This window comes from Aquarana catesbeiana, linkage group LG09 (assembly GCF_042186555.1).
Source record: "Aquarana catesbeiana isolate 2022-GZ linkage group LG09, ASM4218655v1, whole genome shotgun sequence".
NCBI lineage: Eukaryota > Metazoa > Chordata > Amphibia > Anura > Ranidae > Aquarana > Aquarana catesbeiana.
In genome coordinates, this window is record NC_133332.1 from 219,821,050 (window position 1) to 219,841,879 (window position 20,830).

Genomic DNA, 20,830 nt, shown 5'->3' on the forward strand with positions numbered 1-20,830 from the left:
CAGCCAGATCCAGATAAGTTTGAGAAGCAGGGAAATCAGTGAGATAAAAGTGACGTAGTATGTGCCCCCCCCCGGGGCCTGTACGATAATTTAATATAAACTGTTGGATGAAATCCCTTCCTCTTTGGCCCTGGTTTATTGCTATGTTGGTGAACGTTCCTTTTATAAGGACTTTTATTTCGGTTTTGGGTGGATGCCATTTGGCTGAACCCTTCCACCAGCTTCATATAATCTCTCAAAGTTTTATGCCCCCAGCTTCGACTTCCTGAGATAACTATTATAAGAAGTCTCTACTCATCCAAGGGTTGTGCTTATGTTGAGCGAAAGACATGTGGAGGAGTATAATTAACCAAGAGATAAGAAGTGGATAAATTGGGCCCATCCTATTCCACCTATAAATTACATTTTATTTTTTTATCCACCTCCCTTTGTTATCAGGAAATCAAAATAGGCCTCTGCAGTCTCTGTCTGCTTAACATCACTGTGGCATTTCCTCACTCAAGAGTAGACATTAGCAAGATTGAGAATTTTTATTTCCCCAGAATTCTCTTGAAAATTTGGCCAAATTTCACCATATTGCCAAAATGCATTGGAATCAACAGGGAATGGGAGATTAAGGTGTCTGTTGCTGGGTTGTGAGGATGCAGTGGGCTTTAAACTGCTCCCGAAAGTTTATGGATGATTCTTTCACCTATCCTGGACTTGTTTTTGTGCCAAGAAACAGCCCCTCTGCCATATTCTCTCTACCATATTCTTATGGTTTAAAAAAAAAATATTTTTAAAGCAAATGTTACCTTCTGTAAGCAGCTCAATTTGCAAAATTCCTGTCCTGCTTTGGTGAAATGGATTTTGCCAAAACCTTTCCGCAGAACTATATGTGTGAAAGATCAGCTTGAAGTGTCACATTCGATCATCTTAGATTAAAGGGAAACATTTTACATTCCATTCATCACCTCTTCATCTTTGTCATCAGGTCCCTCCGAAATGACAGCGACAATGAGATACAACAGGCGGCCAACATGTCCAGATGCTTCGATGGCCACCAACATGCCAACCCCACCGGTCTCCCGCCACAGGAAGAGCCGCAGCTTAGGAAACAAGTGGGTCATTTGCTTAGTGTGGGAATGAGTTCATATAATTGTATGAATGAAGAAAGGTTGGAACTTCTGACAATGTTTTCATTGCCATCTGTGTGTCTTCTTGTCTCAGTGACAACCTCATCGCTCTTTTCAATTACAGTTGTCACACAAACCAGAAGTGAGGGGATTGTCTCTCTAATGGGTCTAAGACCAAAGTAAAGACCTAGCAGAAAGTTTACCTTTTCCATACATTATCCAAAACTAAAACATGGCTTGATTTGGGCTTTAAAATACTGCTAATATAACTACCTGAATTCTATCTTTGTTATCCCAGCATACCAAAAATCAGACTGAATGTGGGAGTTATCTTCAGTGTAAGCCAGGCAGGTAGTAGCACATTGACAGCAAGGCTCTTATTCTACTGATAAGGCATACACATTGTGATGATGCTTTGTAATACTTTGGTGAGCAAGCAGGTGACACTACTATAGTGTTGTCACCCTCTGGTTAGGCATTCTGGCAATTGAAAGATTGTCTGACTAAAAATAGAAACATATTTTAGCAGATAAAAACATTCCATATGCATACCAGATGTCTGTTTGGCTGTAGTTTTTCCATAAAGCCCAACTCCGGGAGTGTAAAAAAAAAAAAAAATGACCCTTGCAGTATTTCTCTTCTACCCATAGACATAATAAGGGTTAAATGCTTGTTGTGAATAGTGGTAGAGGAGAAATACTTATCTTCATCCTCACTCCAGTAAGGTCCATCCAGCGCTGCAACCAGTTTCCTATAGTTGCCTCTGTAAGCCCGAAACGGGAGATGGTATTCCATCTCCTCTACATACAATAAAGAGTTTATGTCCCTGTATTGTATGTGATGACTCAGAGCATTCAAGCAGAGGAGGAGAGGGCTGGAGCAGGGAGACAGATAAGTAATACAGCCAGCGCTGTACCCCTCTAAGTATTTAAAGCGGAGGTCTGCCCACCACTTCAAAAATTAAAAGCCAGCAGCTATACATACTGAAGCTGCTGACTTTTAATAATAGGACGCTTACCTGTCCTGGAGTCCAGCGATGTCGGCACCCACAGCTGATCTTTCCATCAGCTGTCGGATGCTGCTGCCGCCATTGCGGTGTAGCCTTACTGCTTCACGCCGGGAACCCTACTGCGCATGCGCGAGGCTCCGCTTCTGTCTTCTGTTGGCCCGGCAGCCGGGGAAGGAGGAGGGAGCTGAGACGTCAAGGGCCGCGGGTGCAATGTCACACACCTGCACACACTACTGACAGCTGTCTGCCCGTACTTCCATATTGGTAGACACCTACTCATCTACAGGAAGTGTCAGTGAACTTAACCTCTTCAATAGCAGACACTTTTACCCCCTTACTGCCCAGGCCAGCTTTCAGCTCTGTCACGATTTGAATGACAATTGTTTGGTCATGCAACACTGTACCCAAATAAAATTTGTATCACTTTGTTCACACAAATAGAGCTTTCTTTTGGTGATATTTGATCACCACTGGAATTTTTATTCCTTGCTAAATAAATTAAAAAACACTGAACATTTTGAAAAAAAAACACATTTTTCTTTGTTTCTGTTATAAAATTTTTCAAATAAATAATCTTTCTTCATAAATTTAGGCCAAAATGCATTGTGCTATATTTCTTTGGTAAAAATAAATCGTTGTTTATTTTTTAGTCTATAGGAAACTTATATAGTCCAAAAACTATGGTATATAAATATTTGAAAATCAATCCTGATGTACTGGTGGCCTATCTCATTACTTGAGGCCCCAAAATGCCAGGACAGTACAAATACCCCCAAATTACCCTTTTTTGGAAGATAAAGAAAATTTTGCGTTTTTTCACAACCAGTGCATTACAGTGTCATCATATAACTGTTGTCGCGTGATCAGGTTCACTGGCTGGTGACAGTATGTAAAAATAATAAAAAATATATGTATTAGTCTGTACCATGTGATCACTGTGACCAGTCACAGCGAGCAGCACAATAGTACACAATGAAAAGCTATGAATGGAAGCCATCCATTATGTACAATTGCCATGTGATTTGCTGTGATTGGTCACAGGATCACGATACTGGCAGCGGCCTGGTACTCTGATCTGTCATCCTCTGTGTCCGGTGGACATAGTACATGATGATCGCACTGCAGCATGGCCCATTTTGGGGAGAACGTCATATGATGTCCACCCAGAATGAGAGCGCTCCCGCTTGGCTGTCATATTACAATAAGCCAGGCAGGAAGCAGTTAAGAACTATGAGCTGTCTGCCGCGAAGGCAGACAGGACTAGTAGTTAATTTATTAACGGATTGCGTATTTTAAAATGTGACACCTGGTATGGGGAGAGAATCCCATGCCCGCTGTTACATGCTACAGTGGATATAAAAAGTCTACACACCTCTTTAATTATCAGGTTTTTGTGATGTCAAGTGAAACAAAGATAAATCAATACTTTGTTGAAGCCCCTTTTGATTTTATTACAGCACTCAATCTTTTTGGGTATGAGTCTATCAGCATGGTACATCTTGATTTGGCAATATCTGCCCACTCTTTCTTTGCAAATACACTCCAAATCTGTCATATTGCGAGGGCATCTTCTGTGCACAGCCTTCTTTAGATCACCCCACAGATTTTCAATCGGATTCAGGTCTGGGCTCTGGCTGGGCCATTCCAAAACTTTAATCTTCTGGTGAAGCCATTCCTTTGTTGATTTGGATGTATGCTTTGGGTCGTTGTCATGCTGAAAGATGAAGTTCCTCTTTATATTAAGCTTTCTAGCAGAAGCTTGAAAGTTTTGTGCCAATATTGACTGGTATTTGGAACTGTTCATTATTCCCTCTACCTTGACTAAGGCCCCTGTTCCAGCTGAAGAAAAACAGCCCCAAAGCATGATGCTGCCACCACCATGCTTCACTGTGGGTATGATGTTCTTTTGGTGATGTGCAGTGTTGTTTTTGCGCCAAACATATCTTTTGGAATTATGGCCAAAAAGTTCAACCTTGGTTTCATCAGACCATAACACATTTTCCCAGAGACTTCAGATGTGTTTTTGCAAAATTTATCCAGGCTTAGATGTTTTTCTTGGTAAGAAAAGGCTTCCGTCTTGCCACTCTACCCCATAGTCCAGACATATGAAGAATACGGGAGATTGTTGTCACATGTACCACACAGCCAGTACTTGCCAGATATTCCTGCAGCTCTTTTAATGTTGCTGTAGGCCTCTTGGCAGCCTCCCTGGCCAGTTTTCTTCTCGTCTTTTCAGCAGTTTTGGAAGGACGTCCGGTTCTTGGTAATGTCACTGTTGTGCCATATTTTCTCCACTTGATAATGACTGTCTTCACTGTGTTCCATGGTATATCTAATGCCTTGGAAATTCTTTTGTACCCTTCTCCTGACTGATACCTTTTAACAATCAGATCCCACTAATGCTTTGGAAACTCTCTGTGGACCATGGCTTTTGCTGTAGGATGCAACTAAGAAAATGTCAGGAAATACCTACTTAGAACAGCTGAACTTTATTTGGGGTTAATCAGAGGCACTTTAAATGATGGCAGGTGTGTACTGACTCCTATTTAACATGAGTTTGAATATGATTGCTTAACCTCTTCCCGCCTCCTGGCTGTCAAATGACGGCTGGGCGGCGCAGCTCTCATTCTGGGTGGACGTCATATGACGGCCCTCCAGAAGGGGCGGACATCGCGGCTATAGGTGGTGTGGTGTGTCAGTCTGACACACCGCTACACCGATCTCAGTAAAGAGCCTCTGATGGAGGCTCTTTGTCACGTGATCAGCCGTGTCCAATCACGGCTGATCACGCTGTAAACAGGAAGAGTCGTTGATTGGCTTTTCCTCATCCTCACTCGCGTCTGACAGACACGAGTAGAGGAGAGCCGATCGGCTGCTCTCCTGACAGGGGGGATCTGTGCTGATTGTTTATCAGCGCAGCCCCCCCTCGGATGCCCACCCAGGACCGCCAGGGATTGCCACCACACTGGACCACCAGGTATGCCACCCTAGGCCACCAGGGAAATGCCAATCAGTGCTCATGCCCAATGCCTGCCAGTGCCATCAGTGATGCCTAGCAATGCCATCTATCAGTGCCGCATATCAGTGCCCAGCAGTGCTGCCTATCAGTGCCACCCATAAGTACCCATCAGTGCAGCCTTTCAGTGCCCATCAGTGTCGCCTATCAGTGCCCACCAGTACCACCCATGAGTGCCCATCAGTGCCGCCTATCAATCTCAATCAGTGCCGCCTTATCAGTGCTCATCAGTGAAGGAGAACACTTACTTATTTACAAAATTTTATAACAGAAACAAAAGAAAAACCTTTTTTTTTTCAAAATTTGTTTAGCAAAAAATAAAAAATGCAGAGGTGATCAAATACCACCAAAATAAAGCTCTATTTCTGTGTACAAAATGATAAAAATTCTGTTTGGGTACAGTGTAGCATGACTGCGCAATTGTCTTTTAAACAGCGATGAAAGCTGAAAATTGGCTTGGGCAGGAAGGAGGTGTAAGTGCCCAGTATTGAAGTAGTTAATTCTGAACACAGCTACATCCCCAGTTATAAGAGCGTGTGCACACTTATGCAACCACATTATGTTAGTGTATTTTTACTTTCCCTCCCCTAAAAGATTTTAGTTTGTTTTTTAGTTGAGTTGTACATTTTATGGGTCACATTAAAGGTGCAAAAAGTTCTGAAATGATTTATCTTTGTCTCATATTTTTACATCACAGAAACCTGACATTTTAACAGGGGTGTGTAGACTTCATATATCCACTGTATACCCTAAATACGGGTGTAAGATGTTACTAAAGGTGAATTTATCCCTTTAACTACTTGCATACTAACCTGTAATACCCATTCATTACCAGCCCATTTTCAGTGCTGTGACTGTTGCATGACAGTAATTGTCAAACTCTTAACCCAAATGAATTTTCTATCTTTTCTCCTCCACATTGTTACCCCTATCTTTAGCCAGTGTGCAGCAGCCACCAATGAGGACGGTAGAAGGTGGTTCCACCCTGGCCTCCTGTGCTCTTGGTGAGCACTTGCTGACTCCCACCAGCAGGGAGGCATCAGATTGGAATCATATATACAGGGGCCTGAAGGGACACCCTGCACCACAGGGAGAGCAGAGAGAGCCACAGGCAGCCCCTGCTGTGCTCAGGCTCCCCCTACTGACCTAATGGGGGCCAGCCCCCATACAGAAGGACCACTTGTCATGTTCAAGGATTAAAAAAAAAAAAAAAGAGGAGGATTTTTGTGACTAGATAACTGAAGTCAGAACAACCTTACCTCACTCACTAAGCTATGTAGGTGAACATTTTCTTTGCTAAGTGAATTTTTTATTTGGCTTAGCAAATGACGTAAAGTTGTGTGGACTTCAATTATTGATGATTTGAGTATTCTTTGCAAAGTGAATTTCTTACTTTGTTATACCTCATTCACTAACATATGTGAAAATTAACTTTACAATGTAATAATACGCTACCTCCTTTAGTAAATTGGAGTCTCTGTAAGCTTCCACATTTTGTACAGGCTGTACTGTGTAATATACTTTGCGAGGCAGCTCCAAGTACACAAAGCTGCCACAAGAGGGTGGCTCAGACAGGATACACAAAGAAGGATGGGGCTCCACACTCTGCCAAGAGTCCAAAAATGTTTATTTCCACTATATATTCCAATGCCCCCTTTATCACGGCTAGAGAAGTACAGAGCATTTGAAGATAGACAAAAAAAGCTTGTACATTATAGGAAATAAACATTTTTTGGACTTTTGGCAGTAAAAGCTGGCAGAGGTTCTAATTGTTACCCACTATCCAAAACAATGAAAAAACTATTTTTGCTAAGGGACATTTTAAAGAAGGGGCCCCCTCTCATAAATGTTTAGTCCCCTGGCCTCAAAACAAAGTCAATCCTATAAAATCATACTACCCTGCCACTGGCAATGCTGAACCTTTGTTACATTGACTTCCCACAACCTCTGCAAGCCTGTCTTCCTGTTTTTAAAGTCCAACCACAAAGCCTGGCATATGAGACAGGACACCTTTTATGGGCACGGTGTGATTTATACATGTAGTAGCATTTGGAAAATACATTGACATATGGCATGTGTGTGTGTATATATATATATCTATATATATATATATATATATATAGATATATATATATATTAGTTTGGTAACTTCTGTACGATTGCTATGTGACATTCTGTATTACTGGAGGCATTTAAGGAGAAGACTAGAGGAACTAGAGGCCCTGCAACTGGGTGAGTACAGGACCTAATGTAGAAAATAATGGGATTTCATATGCGCCACACTAAGCGCACTGCTTTTTCTCCATGTCTCCAGCGTCATGTGTCAGTTCAGTGTTGTCGAAAGCAAGAGTGCCACTTTTCCATCTGAGAAACAACGCAGCCTTCTGGACGACAGTGTCCTTGAGTCCCAGAGTCCTGTCCGGAACAGCATACCTTTGGCAGCGTTCACCAATGGGATATCGATTGGTAGGTCCAAACCACACCTCTCCAGTCCCCGTACAGCTTGATTTTGACAATGAAACAGTATGCATGGAACTTTAGTGTCACACCTGAATTTGCGTAGCCTGTGACCTACGGGAAAAGGCACAAATAGATTAGGCTTAAGAACCAGTCACCTTACCCTTGCTGGGCAAAGTTCTAGTGCATCTGCACATGGCTCAGCTCCCCCCAACCTACTTAAAACCACTTTGCCAGGGTTCTCTCACTACTCCTTCCTTCATTGCAGCTGGCAGCGCTACTCGGCACTTCCAGGTATGGTGGAGCATGTGACCCTCTCCCCTGTGGTAGTGCTCGAGCCTAGCGGCCAATTGCTAGCACTGAACCACAGGGAGGGGAGCGCAGGCAAGGCCAGTCTCTTTGCAAAGACAGGATTACTTTTGTATCTCTTTAAAGCAAACCTGTGCTTTGTCTATTCAGGTTTGCTTTAATTTACCTCTTACCATAGTATATACTTAACTTTGCTCCACTCAGCATTAGGAGCCAAAAAAAAAAAAATATCTAGTACCTCCAGGTATGGAGAAGCATGTGACTGTGCTGGGACACTCAACATCGTCACATGGGAAGTTTGTAGTCCTGTGTTCTCTGTTGGCTAGTAGCTTACACAGGGATTTTTTAAAAGTTTCCAGCAGTTTAATATAGTGGGGGGTGTGAAAGGAAGGAAGTGTGTGAATATATAGGAACTTTTGTAAAGCAGAACTCCAACTTTTTTTTTTTTGTCCTTTTTTTAACCTCCGTGAGTGGGGAAGGGCTAAAACCTCTGTTAGCTACTAATGGGACCTGTCCCTAGGACAGGAGGTTAAAGGAAATCTCCCTAGTGGGGACCTGGACAGCAATAGGAGCCTGACAGAAGTTCTAACCCTTCCCCGCTCTATCCAAAAATGTTTTAAAAAGTCCTACTGGGAGTTTTTCCTTGTTATCACTCTGTTCTCTGTGAATCCTTTTGTATTTTAATTCCAACATCATTGTATTTCTATATATATATATATATATATTTTTTTTTTTTTTTTCTTTTTCAAACTTTGGGTGGGTTACTGCCTTTTCTTTGTCCTTGCTGTTAGACTGGAATGGTGTCAAGGTGGACTCCCTGTTCTCCACCGACATCCATTAACATAAACGAAGGGACACGTTCTCCAGTGCAAATATATTTACTGAATCTTCATCTAATCACAGTCGTCATGTACATCAATTATAGCTACTGTATACAGTTGCGAGCATCCCTGCTCTTCCTCCACACAAAGCCATACAGCCTGAGGAAGAGCAGGGATGCTCGCAACTGTATACAGTAGCTATAATTGATGTACATGACGACTTTGAAGATTCAGTAAATATATTTGCATTGGAGAACGTGTCCCTTCGTTTATGATAAATATATATATATATATATATATATATATATATATATATATATATATATATATATATATATATATATATATATATATATATATATATATATTATAGGACTTATAAGATACCACTTAAATGTTTGCAAGATCAACGATATTTCATAAAATCTCAAAAAATAAAAATCTTATATTCATGAATAGTCTGGTGGGATTAATACTCAAGATATAAAAGGAAAGTAGTTTTATATTGGTGTTTCTCCAGTTACATGCTGTAAAATGTCATAGCTAGTGTATTTTCACTAATTGTACAGTACTATTGTAACGTTTATATGAATGCTACTTGAAACTTTTAGGAGCTAACCGTTCCATATTTTCTTTTACTTTTTTCTATACTAATTACATTTTTGTTTACTGAGAATTCATAGAATAAGCTAGATTGTGATGCTTTAAGTCCGTGTGATCTGACAAGTAAATTCCACTGACAGAGAGAACAGTAAAGCATAGGCAATGTGTGCCACAGCCAATCGGGTCCTGCAAATACTTTAGAACAACAAGCTGTAAACATTTTAGGCATTCTATATGCCAGTGTTGACTGTCAGTCTTCCCTGTACCTGTGCGTTATATCTCTCCATGTGTTATACTTCTCACTTTCACGCCAACATAAGTGGTGGATTAGTGATACCTTCACACCTGCCAGCAGCCAGCGCAAAATTTATAACATCTCCACCTCTCTAAACAGAGGCTTGTACAAACATGCAGAGTATGAATGTTCAGACGTGTACCCCAAGCTCTCACGCTGCCAAGATTTAATGCTTTGGGTGCAGGTGGCGATAGGAAAAATTACAGCCATTACCACAGAGGTAACAGCAGTGTGTAAAGGACATCTTTACTGCAACTGTTCAAAGGTGCATGCTGAATTAGTCTGTGAAATACTGAGGAACATCAGACATGTGCCAAATCCAGGAAGTGTACTCAGTTTGATTACAAAGGAAAATTCAGAAGCCTTTGCACACTGCTTCTGAGATTGCCCTGCAGCCTCTTGCCGGATGATTTTGTAGAGCAATATATAACCCTTTGCTCCAAACCAGTGGTCTCTGTCTGTGGCCATTTGCTTGTCTTTATCCAGCCCTTGGAACAGTATTCCTCTCACTGATTCAAGGCAGTATTCCATCCTCTGACACCAACAATGGAGTATTATTCCTCCCACTGACAGCAACGATGAGGAACTATTCCTTCCACTGATGGGGGGATTGTTCATTCCACTGACACCCACAATGGGGCACTATTCTTTCCTCTGACACCAATGATGGGGAACTATTCCTTCAGCTGCGATCAACTGGGGCACTATTCTTCCCAACAATGGGGGTCTTATGCCTCCCACTAATACCAAATGATGGGGCACTATTCCTCCTCGTACTAACCACAGGGGTGCCATGTATTTTCTTATACTCCACTGGCCACCAAACCTGAGGCATTACCTGCGCCCACTGTCCACCCTTAAAGTCTGAGAGACAATACATTGGCCCTTTGTTTAGGAAGTTTGAAGACCCCTGCTCTAAAACAAAAACATGCTGCATTTTAAAATTCTGGGCTATTTTGGAGTGGAGAGGGAGCTTAGAATTTATATATACTAGAAAACATGTGCCTGTTCTAGAAGCATACTTTTGTGGGGTTGAGCGGAGTGATATAGTGGACTGCACTGTGCAGATGACAGGGGTGAATGAGGTTGTCATGATGGTGGAATGGCGGCGCATAGTATGAGAAGGCAGTAAATGGTGAATGCATAGGGGGACGATATCCGTGGGGATGGGGAGCAGAGGTGGGTGAGGAGAGGTTTGCTGTGACTGCGCTGGGAGGAGTGAGGTTGATGAAGTGGCCAGCGAGGGAAGTGAGGTTTGTTATGATGGAGGTGTGAAGTAGCTTAAGCCTCATACACTCTCTCACACGTAAATTCTGCTTTCAACACGATTGTACGGTAATCTGATTGTTAGTACACAGCTTTCGTCTTAAATTTTCTGAAGGGACAAATACGAGAATTTTTTTCGTACGATACAAGATTGTACGGTTTACCTTTAATTTGTACAGTTTTCCTCCGAAAATACAAAACATCACTTCTGAATTTCTTATTTTTTTGAAGTATAAGAATTTTTGTACTTTAGTAACCTATTCGCATTCAATATGGAGACTAGCATGCAAAAAAAAAACAATAAAAACAGACGATCATTTGTCTGATAATCTTATTGTGTGTACTAGGCTTAAGAAGTAATGAGCTGTAGGCTAGGGGTGAGTCAATCAGGGAAAAATGTCCTGTGTTGGGGGGGGGATTTAGGTTAGAAGGGAGCACTAAAACAGGAGGAGAGGGGAGTGGGCCCTGTGGTCAGTGAAGTAGAAGGAACACTGTGACCATTGGATGTAGTGGATGGGAGTCTCTCTCATTATATACTGTATATAATTAATCACTTTTCATTTTGTTTTGAAATGCAAACAGAGCAATCCATAGCGGCTGTTTTAGGGCCTGCCTGTTTAGTGGCTTTCTTTCTGGTTGGCTTTGGTCACCAAACACAAGTAGAGCTTAATACTGCATCTGTATTTTACATCTGATTATTTCTTGTATTTTGTATCATAGGCAGTAGTGAAAGTTCAGAATTCAGTGAGGATGTGTCTTCTGTTCTTGACAGGTAAGCTCCAGTCAACTAATTTCTGTTCTCAAGCAAAATAAACAAACAAAAAAAGCGTTCCATTTACGCTGATTTTTAAGCCAGATAGTAACCGATGTATATTCATATTAGATAATAACTATTATACATGCATGTTAATACAGAAAATATGCAAGATAAAAATGGCAAAGAATGGTTAGCTTAGGATTTGATGTCATTATTTTAAAAAAAAAGCCATAGAACTATGCCAATTGCCCAATCTGTCTATCAAGAATGTGCGGTGCTTCACCCAACAATCTTATGGATGTATTTTAATTTTTAACTAAGGGGTTTTCCATATTCAGAAGAATTACTATTTTGGCATCTGCACAATTAACACCTCTAGAGGAGAATATAAAGATGTGGATAAAAATGGTTGATGAAAGCGAAATTAAAGTTTTAGTGGAAGGTACAAACATTAGATGTCTTTTGCTAGAAAACAACCTTTTTTGTCAGATGGTTGGATTAATACTGAAGCAGGTTGAACAAGTTTTCGCATGTTACTGTGTTTGTCTCAGTGTAGCTCGTACTGTGTTCCCCCTGGTGTTCCATGTGGTAGATCTTGTAGCACGTCTTATGTTCTTTGTAAAAACACGCTAAATAATCCACAGCCACATTTTAGGTGGAAGGTTGGTGGTGCAATCCAGGAGGAACAGTGGATCAGTGGCCACAGCAACTAGACTCTAAGTTTCTGTGTTCAGTGAATGAACAATGAAGGGTCATCAGAATTCACATATCATGTTATTCTGGTAGCATTCATTATGAGTGTCTATGGTTTTTCAGTCAGCATTGACATAAGAACAATGCCTACCCATATGTATACTTAAAATATAAAAGAATGCCTTTAATAAATAATACATTAAAGTATATCTAAAGTCAAAACTCTTTTTTTTTTCGGTTTTGTAGGGTTAAAACCACTATCACTTTTTTGCCATCTGCACCTCGTTAGGGATATTTGCTTTCTCTTCCTGTGCCATAGATTAAGCGGTCAGGAAAATCCCCTCCTAGACAGTTGGCACAGGAACAAATGTACCCATTCAGAGGATTTCTTCTCTAATCCTGTTTGGTGGCAACTCAATCTAGGATTTAATCCCATTTTCATTCCTGGTGATATTGGTGATCAGGATAATTAGAGAGACTTAATCTTCCCAACTGGGACACAGAAAGCAATAAAAACCCAAACAGTGGTTCTAACCCCTCACCACTCTATCCTAGTCTAAAAAAAAAAAGTTTTGCTTTAGTTATACTTTAACACATAATGATAACAATGTTTATATTAACTTTTTATTTGCATGTATATTGAAAAAAACAAAAAACAAAAAAGGCTATAGTTTCCCTTAAAATTAATATGGCTTCTACTCTTTAATTATTATAGAAATGTGTTCCATTACAAAGTAGCTTCAAATTTCCAGTGATGGTGTAGTGTTCAATGTAGGTTTTCACAAAGAGTTAACAAAAAGTAATCTTATGCTGGAGCCATAGTTGATTATACAGAATTGAATATCTAACTCCTTTCTAATTACAGGTATTAGCAATATATATTAAAATTATTCTAGTATTCCAATTCAAGATATAGTATAAGCAAGGTTTAAAGTTTCTAGAGACGCTAGAGAGAACTACATTTTGGTAATATTTGTGCTAGAACTGTGACATGGCCATAGGTGGTCTGCAGTATAAATTAATTATGCTGCATGAGAGGTTGTCAAGGAAATGGGTAACTATATACCACATACAGAAAGGAGCTGCTCACTTTATTTTTAGTTCATAGATTCTGCGGTTTGTGTGGAGTTTGAATACTTATCTGGTACAACTCCTGTCACTGACAGTACAGCATAACCCTGCAAGTCACTCAGTGTTTTGCTTAAGACTGTGAAGTGCTCAAACTTTAATGGAGGGGGGTCCATTTAATAACAGTTGTTTGGATTTTTTGCATGTGTTTTTTCTTTTAATGCATCGTGCACGGTTTGTCAAACTTACATTTAAATTTGCAAACAGGAGTCGTATGTATGCCACGCTGGGTCCCAACTGGAGGGTCCCAGTACGAAACTCACCCAGAAGTCGCAGCTGTGTGTACAGGTACATAGAGGTGGTGGGTTCTCTCCTTTTTAATAAGTTAATTCTTAAAGCTCACCTGTACTCTAGTAATAAACATAATGTGTTGAAGATAGGCACTGTTCCACCTTTAATGAAGGTTTTAGTGTATTTTGGAAAGGTAATATTCAAGGTCCGTGTGCTATTAATACAGCACTGAGTGAGAGTAGGGTCAGAGACACAGTTCGGGGCCCAGACTATCACTGTATATCCTATTCTAACCTCCTAAGTGCTGCCAGGGGACAAGCTTAACAAGACACCATGAGCTTGTCCATGCAGGGTATGGACAGTGTCTTTGTAAATGCTCACCAGCCCAACTCCTGATACTCAACTGCTAGCAGACCCTCACTGCTCTTTTCTCCATTGCAGCCACCAACAATACCCAGTGCTTCCGGGTTTGTGATAGCAGGTGACCTCCTATGTGACAATGCTTGGGTTAAGCAGGCAAATATTAGGCCAAATCACTGTTGCATGACAGAGGGAGTGGCACTGGGCATTTTAATGTTGGCTGAAGCAGAGGTAGAAGCTGCAAGAGGGCATTGGTAAAGTGAGTATAGGGGCTCCTTTACAAAGACACCATTATTTTACCCTGCATTAAAGTGTATCCTAAGCTCATAATATTTTTTGATTTGTATAGAGTAGCATTAGAACCCCTGTTGAGTTTTCATTGTTGTAAAACAGACAGAAAGCATTGGGCAATAAATATTATACAGTCACCACTGGAATAGGATGTGACGGGAACTCTTCCAGCGGTTACAACCATTTCCATGACAACTTTGTAAGAGACTGGCTTTAGAGAGATTTGGTCCCACTTGTAATCAAGACGAGAAGTAAAGGAAATTCTCAACACCGATTCTCAAAAAACAAAAAAAACTGACAAATGTTCTAACCCAGTGTTTCTCAACCGGGCTGCCACAGCAAAAGAACAAAAAACTCTGTACATTTGGATCTGAGAGCGATCCTATGTTAACTCCAGTATACAAAGAGGAAAGAGAGAGGACAGCCTGTACCTCCTCTCTGCTGCTATCTGTACTAAAGTCAGCAACCTAGAAAGCTGGGTGGGCCACCTGATGACCTAATCGGTTGCTAAGGAAATGTTGGGCACCCCAAACAGCTTTCTGTTGCCAACTGTAGTACAGATAGCAGCAGTGAGGAGGAGGTGCAGTGCAGGCTGTGTTCTCTCCCTCCTCTCTGTATAGAGGATTGCTCTATATCAGAATGTACAGGGGTTGATTGCCGCCCCTTATCCCCTTATGCTCTATATCAGAATGTACAGGGGTTGATTGCCGCCCCTTATCCCCCACCCACACTGCTCCTGTCTCGGCAGCAGAAATTGTGGGTGGGGGTGCTAATCAAATCCTGTACAGTCTGATTTGAGCGATCCTGTGTTATCTCCTTTATTATAGACAGGAGGGAGAGAAGCTGGTGGGTAGGAGGGAGAGAGAGCACAGCCCACACCACCTCCCTGCTGATGAGAGGGGAAAGGTTTACAACCCACAAGACTGCCTTTTGCAGATGTGCATGGGTGCCATTAGTTAATGGCACCCCCTCACATCTAGCAAATGCACATATGTTGAGCCTGCTGAAACACATGGTACTACAGTACACATGCATAGAGCAGCCCATTAAAAACACAACGTGTGCAAAAAAAAAAAACTCAGACTGGTGTGCCCCAGGATTGTGCATAATTTTTAAGAGTTGACTGAAAAAAGTTGAGAAACACTGTTCTAACCATTGCCATCTAAAACCAACACAAAAAAAGTTATGGCTTCAGAAACACTTCACTTTAACGAGGATTTGCCCTAATGGGTAGAGTACACATGGCAGAATTGGTGATGACTTAATATTAATATCCCCTTTCCAAAATACCGTAAAACCTAAATAAAAATGAGTCTCCTATCCTCCTCCTTTAAAACATAGCCTTTTCTCAAAATAAATACAGGTGTTCTGGCAAGTGTGTCTATTGCTAATGCCGGGCAAAATCAGCTATACAAAGTAGTAGGGGGCCTCAACCCCTACCACCTAGGGAGAAATTTGTCCAGATATTGGTCAGATACACAAAATAGCTGCGTGCAGGTGATGGACACACTTGAAATGTAATCATTTTCATCTGCATGCCTGAAGTCACAAATTTGAATTTTCTGTGGTAACACCGACTTCCTAATATGTTTTTTTTTTTTTTTTTTTTTTATTCATTTTGTTTTTTTTAATATACAATTAAATAATATACAATAATATACAATTAAAGGGAAATTCGTTTTTTTAGCTTGTAAGATTTTATACTGCTTTTTTATAACTTTTTGTTATGTAAAATATTATTTTAAACTTTTTCCTGAACACAGTAAATACACACAACATACATTCCCCAGACTAATGTATTCCAAGGGAGCAAGATCTATAATGAATTTTAATTTCCCCTTTAAGGGATAAAAAAATATAGGGGAGGCAAAATTACCAGATGGCTAGAGTTGGGTTTTAACAGTTATCCTAAAAATGATTGGCAAAAAGATGTATTGAAAAGCAGAAGGTCATTACTTTCTTGGGAGTTTATTAACTGTAGTAAATTTAGCTTCTGAAAAATGTCTTATTTTCCTTTGCAAAACATGATTGGCTGGCAAGATTCAATAATTAAAAAAAAGATTTCCCTAGGAGTCACTAGGGAATATCCAGAGTGAAAGATGTGAATGACATCCTGCACAAAGGCCTTCACTGAGGCGTAAAAGGCAAGTGGCCTCTAGAAAAATCACTAAGGCCAAGGCTGGACCTTTGATGTGATTAGGTGCGATGGTAGACCTTACCGGAAATCAGATGGTTCACACTGACATCTGCAAACCACTGCGGGTGTCAATAGAAAATGAATGAGACCTAACAGATCGGTTCGCAGATTGAAGTGCAAACTGTGAAATGGTACAGGAATCGGATCACATGGGTGTTCACACCCATGCAATCTGATTCCAGTGCGGACCAAAAAAGGGTCCTGCACCATCTTGGTGCGAAAGCGATTTTAGCCATACAGTTTGTATGGCTGCATTTGCATCGCACAGACATCACATGTGATCTGCACAGCAATGGGGTGCAAATTGCATGCAATGTTTGTGATCGCACCAGTGTGAACCAAGACTGAAGGTTATTATAGATAAGGGAATGGGACTGACCTAGAGTTATGGATGCAATTGGACTAGCGCTCAGACTCAATTAAGAATCCTATAATGACAGATCTAAGCTATAGGTGATAGAAAATGGGACATATTAACCAGGTCCGTTAGTAAAGGGTTAAATAGAAGTGGTTGAGCAGTGTGATACATAGATTTTTTAGAAGGGAACTGAGTGTGTAAAGGTTGAAGATAGTGTAGAGGGGGAGAATAAGTTGCATTGGATAGGGAAATGAGAGATTTGTAGCAGAACTGAGGAGGAACCAGACTAGAAGAGAGGAGTGAGAAGCACAGCTACATACATAGTGAGCCGTGTTAGAAAAGATAGAAGACACAAGACCTGAATGTAGGTGATCGGCTGTAACTATGTCAGGGTGGCAGAGCTGGAGGGGGAGAGCAGAAAAGAATACACAGGCAGTTGGGGGAACGAGATCCACTGTGAGACAGATTAGATTGGATGGGTGGAGGAGTACAGGAGTAACTGTCACTGCATGGAAACTAACCTGGGCACAATCATTGAGACTAAGAAGGGAGAATGTGAGTAGGATAAGTATCTGGAGGGAGGGGGGGGGGGTAACAAACTTACCGAGCTTAATAGAAGATAATGCAGGGAAGGAGAGCTGACATCAAAGCACTGAGCCATGCAGGGAGAGATTGACAGCAGGCTGTGGATCGGCTGCTAATGTAGCAGAAAGGCAGAGCGGGGGTGAGAGAGACGCTCCTCAGCTGCCGGGCCCCTTGTTGAACTGAAGGAGCGCGGGCCCTGTACAGGAGGAACGGAGGTCCCCCCTTATCAGCGGCCCTGGACAGAAGATTTAGAAGATCTAGGCAGGGGTAGGCAACCTCAGCCCTCCAGCCATGGTGAAACTACAAATCCCATCATGCCTTTGCCTCTAGGAGTCATGCCTGTGCTTGTCTGGGTCTTACAATGTTTCATAGGACTTGTAGTTTCACCACAGCTGGAGGGCCGAGGTTGCCTACCCCGATCTAAGGTATTAGGGAAGCCTGGCAAGAGTCTCATGAGGTCTGAACACCATGTCTGACTGAACATGATTATTACAATGAGAAATTTGGGAATGCCCTTCATCTCTATCCTACAGAGTAAGTTGGATAGGAGTTTCAGAGGTAGAAAGGTATAGATTAGGCTAAACTGATCCCACAGAATCACCAGAGCATACACGGACCTGGAAATAAACCTCAGTTTGTGGATGAACCTGGAAGCCAGAAGGTCCATTTCCACCTCCCCCCACCTACTACAGCTATCTTGAAAAACCTTGGGGTGAAGAGACCATTCTCCTAAGTTTATATGTTTTCTGAGAAAGTCACCTTCAAATTTGTCATGGTTGGCATGTTTACATCAGACAGGGCCAGAACATGGAATTCTGCCCAAGCCAGAATCAGAGCTGGATTTTGAACTACTAGACTTTTGGTTCCTCCCTAATTGTTGATGTAAGCCACTGACAGAGCAATGTCTGACTAAAACCTAGTTGGATAACCTAGTTGGATGACCTTGCAGTTGAAATATCCAGCATTGAAAGGATAACCAAAATCACTCTGAGCTCTAAAATATCGAGTAGGAGACCAGCTTCCTTCAGTAACTCTGTACTGACAGGGTATCCAGGATTTCTTCCCAGTCTGGGCTTAAGTCATGAGAACCCTCCAAACCAATGATAGAAATAATTTTCCCTGACTCCAGCACTGTGCTCATGACACACCAAGTCAGGGCAAGCATGTTGTTGCAGGGCAGGCATGTTTGATGATTCAGAGACTGAGCCCTCTTGTCCCACACTGCCAGAATGTTGAGCTGAAATGGTCTGGAGTAAAATTGGGAAGATGGAACTGCCTTGAAAGAGGCCACTATTAAACCCAAAACCTTCTTTCAAAAGTGGAGGATTGGTTGGCTGACTTCTGGACTGTAGAGTCCAAATATGTGAACAGAGAGTCTGGATTTTATCTTGAGCATAGAAAGCCTTGGACAGGGCCACATCCAGGATCAGGCTTAGATACTCCATGCAATGGGATGGATCCAGTGCTGAATTCTACAGATTGAGTCCACTCAAACCTCCATATTTTCTGGACAGTACATTGGACATTAGCTGATAGAACAAAGTCTTCAAGTCTTTCAAATATCTCACTGTGGGAATGCTCAGAGTGAAACAGAGCAAGAACAGGGGCTAGCACCTTGGTGAAGACCTGAGGTACAGCAGACAGATCAAAAGGGCGGGCAACAAATTGGTACCTTTGCATGTCCACTGCAAAACCCAGTTACGTAGATATTCTGGGAAGATGGAGACATACAAGTAGGCATCTTTGATGTTCACAGAGGCCAGGATATTCCATGAATGGAGGGAAGCAATGACTGTCCTGGCAGATTCCAAGCTGAATTTTTATACCTGGAGAAAGGTGTAGAGAACATTTGGATCCAGCATGTGGTGGATGCACTCTTTGGCAATGGACAGTGAAAAGATTTGAATAGAAACCCTAAAACCTCTCTTTCCGGGACAATGGCTATAACCCCTTGCCAGAGGAGATGTTCCAGAGCAGAATGGAGGTCCACCTTTGCAAGGACATTGACATGTTTCACAGCATAAAGCAGGGGTGGAGGCAGAGGGCAAAATCCAAGCTTGTAGCCTCTGGATACCACTTTCTGGACCCAAAACTTCTAAAATGTCCTGGGACAAGATAGCCGCAAAGCCCTCCCTATCTCTTTACAAAAGTGAGTGTACAAGATAGGATTGAACAGACTGGGGACATCAGACATGACCGACGCAGGTAGGGTCAAGGCACTTATGCACTGTGTCAGTAAAGACCAAAATGGTATCCTTCAGCTTTGGAATTATGCAAGACAGACTCCTAGTGTATCAAGTCATCAAACACAGACAAAGTACAATCCTTTTCATCCTCAGCTAGAGGAAAATTAGATGTGGACCCTGGAGCAGAAGGCATGGATGCATGCCTGCAACCCCTGAATTCTCAGTCAGCAACGATGGCTGAAATTTTCCCCACAAACTTATTAGTCCCCACAGACGTAGTAGCAGAAAATTCCTTCCCGGATAAGGAAGTGGAGGGAGCCAACCTTGAAGAAGTTAAAGGGGACTCTGAGGAGTGTTGCATCCTAAGCAACAGATGGTGGCCTAAACTATCAGGGTTAGGTCCCTTAGATCAGTGTTTCTCAACTCCAGTCCTCAAGGCGCCCCAACAGGTCATCTTTTCAGGCTTTCTATTATTTTGCACTGGTGATTTGATCAGTTTCACTGTCTTAGTAATTACCACAGCCATTTCATCTGAGGTGAAATCCTGAAAACATGACCTGTTGGGGCACCTTGAGGACTGGAGTTGGGAAACACTGCCTTAGATGGTACACTGCAAGCCCCTCCCCCTCTGCACTGTTAGCGGATCATAAGCAGGCAGGACCAGTGCATTTTTGCTTTTGATCAACCACAATATTGATGCGAGTGAGGAATTTCCACAAGGGGTACTCACAGAGAGTATGAAGAGTTAATGCTTTCTGTGACTTGTCACTGGAGATAGTATGGAGTCTAAATGCCATGGAAGATCATAGTGTAGCTGAGGTGGTAGCAAGAGAGACTGAGCACGTGTGTACACGATCCAGAAGCATGTCACATGCATGCACAAAAGTGTTGCAGTCTGAGCAAATTAAGCACATCCAGACTTCTATAAAGACAATGCCCTGATCTACAGCAGAAGTGATCCTGAGACATCTGGCGATCCACACCAATTAGATTGGAGAAATTAGACAGAATTCAGGGCACATGCCCCATTCAAACAGTCTTCGCCCTCCCTGTGATCCTACTTCCTTATGAGTCTTTAAGGACAGGTTTCTATCAGATGGGTGCACTGTGGCCCTGGACCTGTAAAACACTCTGTGGCTAACTCACATGTTAC

At 41.8% G+C, this 20,830-nt stretch overlaps 1 protein-coding gene and 1 long non-coding RNA gene across 6 annotated transcripts in view; one reads left to right on the plus strand and one right to left on the minus strand.

Annotated features, from left to right (window-relative positions):
* The window catches only part of RALGPS1 (Ral GEF with PH domain and SH3 binding motif 1), an 839,296-nt gene that overhangs the window by 785,558 nt on the left and 32,908 nt on the right, over positions 1–20,830 (plus strand). For 2 of the 5 annotated variants that reach the window (XM_073599738.1, XM_073599739.1), the window contains exons 13-16: positions 974–1,100; positions 7,455–7,606; positions 11,612–11,663; positions 13,677–13,757. In XM_073599738.1, the coding sequence (XP_073455839.1) occupies positions 974–1,100; positions 7,455–7,606; positions 11,612–11,663; positions 13,677–13,757 (412 nt within the window). The remainder of the gene's footprint in view (positions 1–973; positions 1,101–7,454; positions 7,607–11,611; positions 11,664–13,676; positions 13,758–20,830) is intronic. The other 3 variants (XM_073599740.1, XM_073599741.1, XM_073599742.1) reach the window with 3 other exon arrangements.
* The window catches only part of LOC141108276 (uncharacterized), a 66,573-nt gene continuing 52,896 nt past the window's right edge, over positions 7,154–20,830 (minus strand). The window contains exon 3 of the long non-coding RNA XR_012236048.1: positions 7,154–7,711. This is a non-coding gene — a long non-coding RNA (uncharacterized lncRNA). The remainder of the gene's footprint in view (positions 7,712–20,830) is intronic.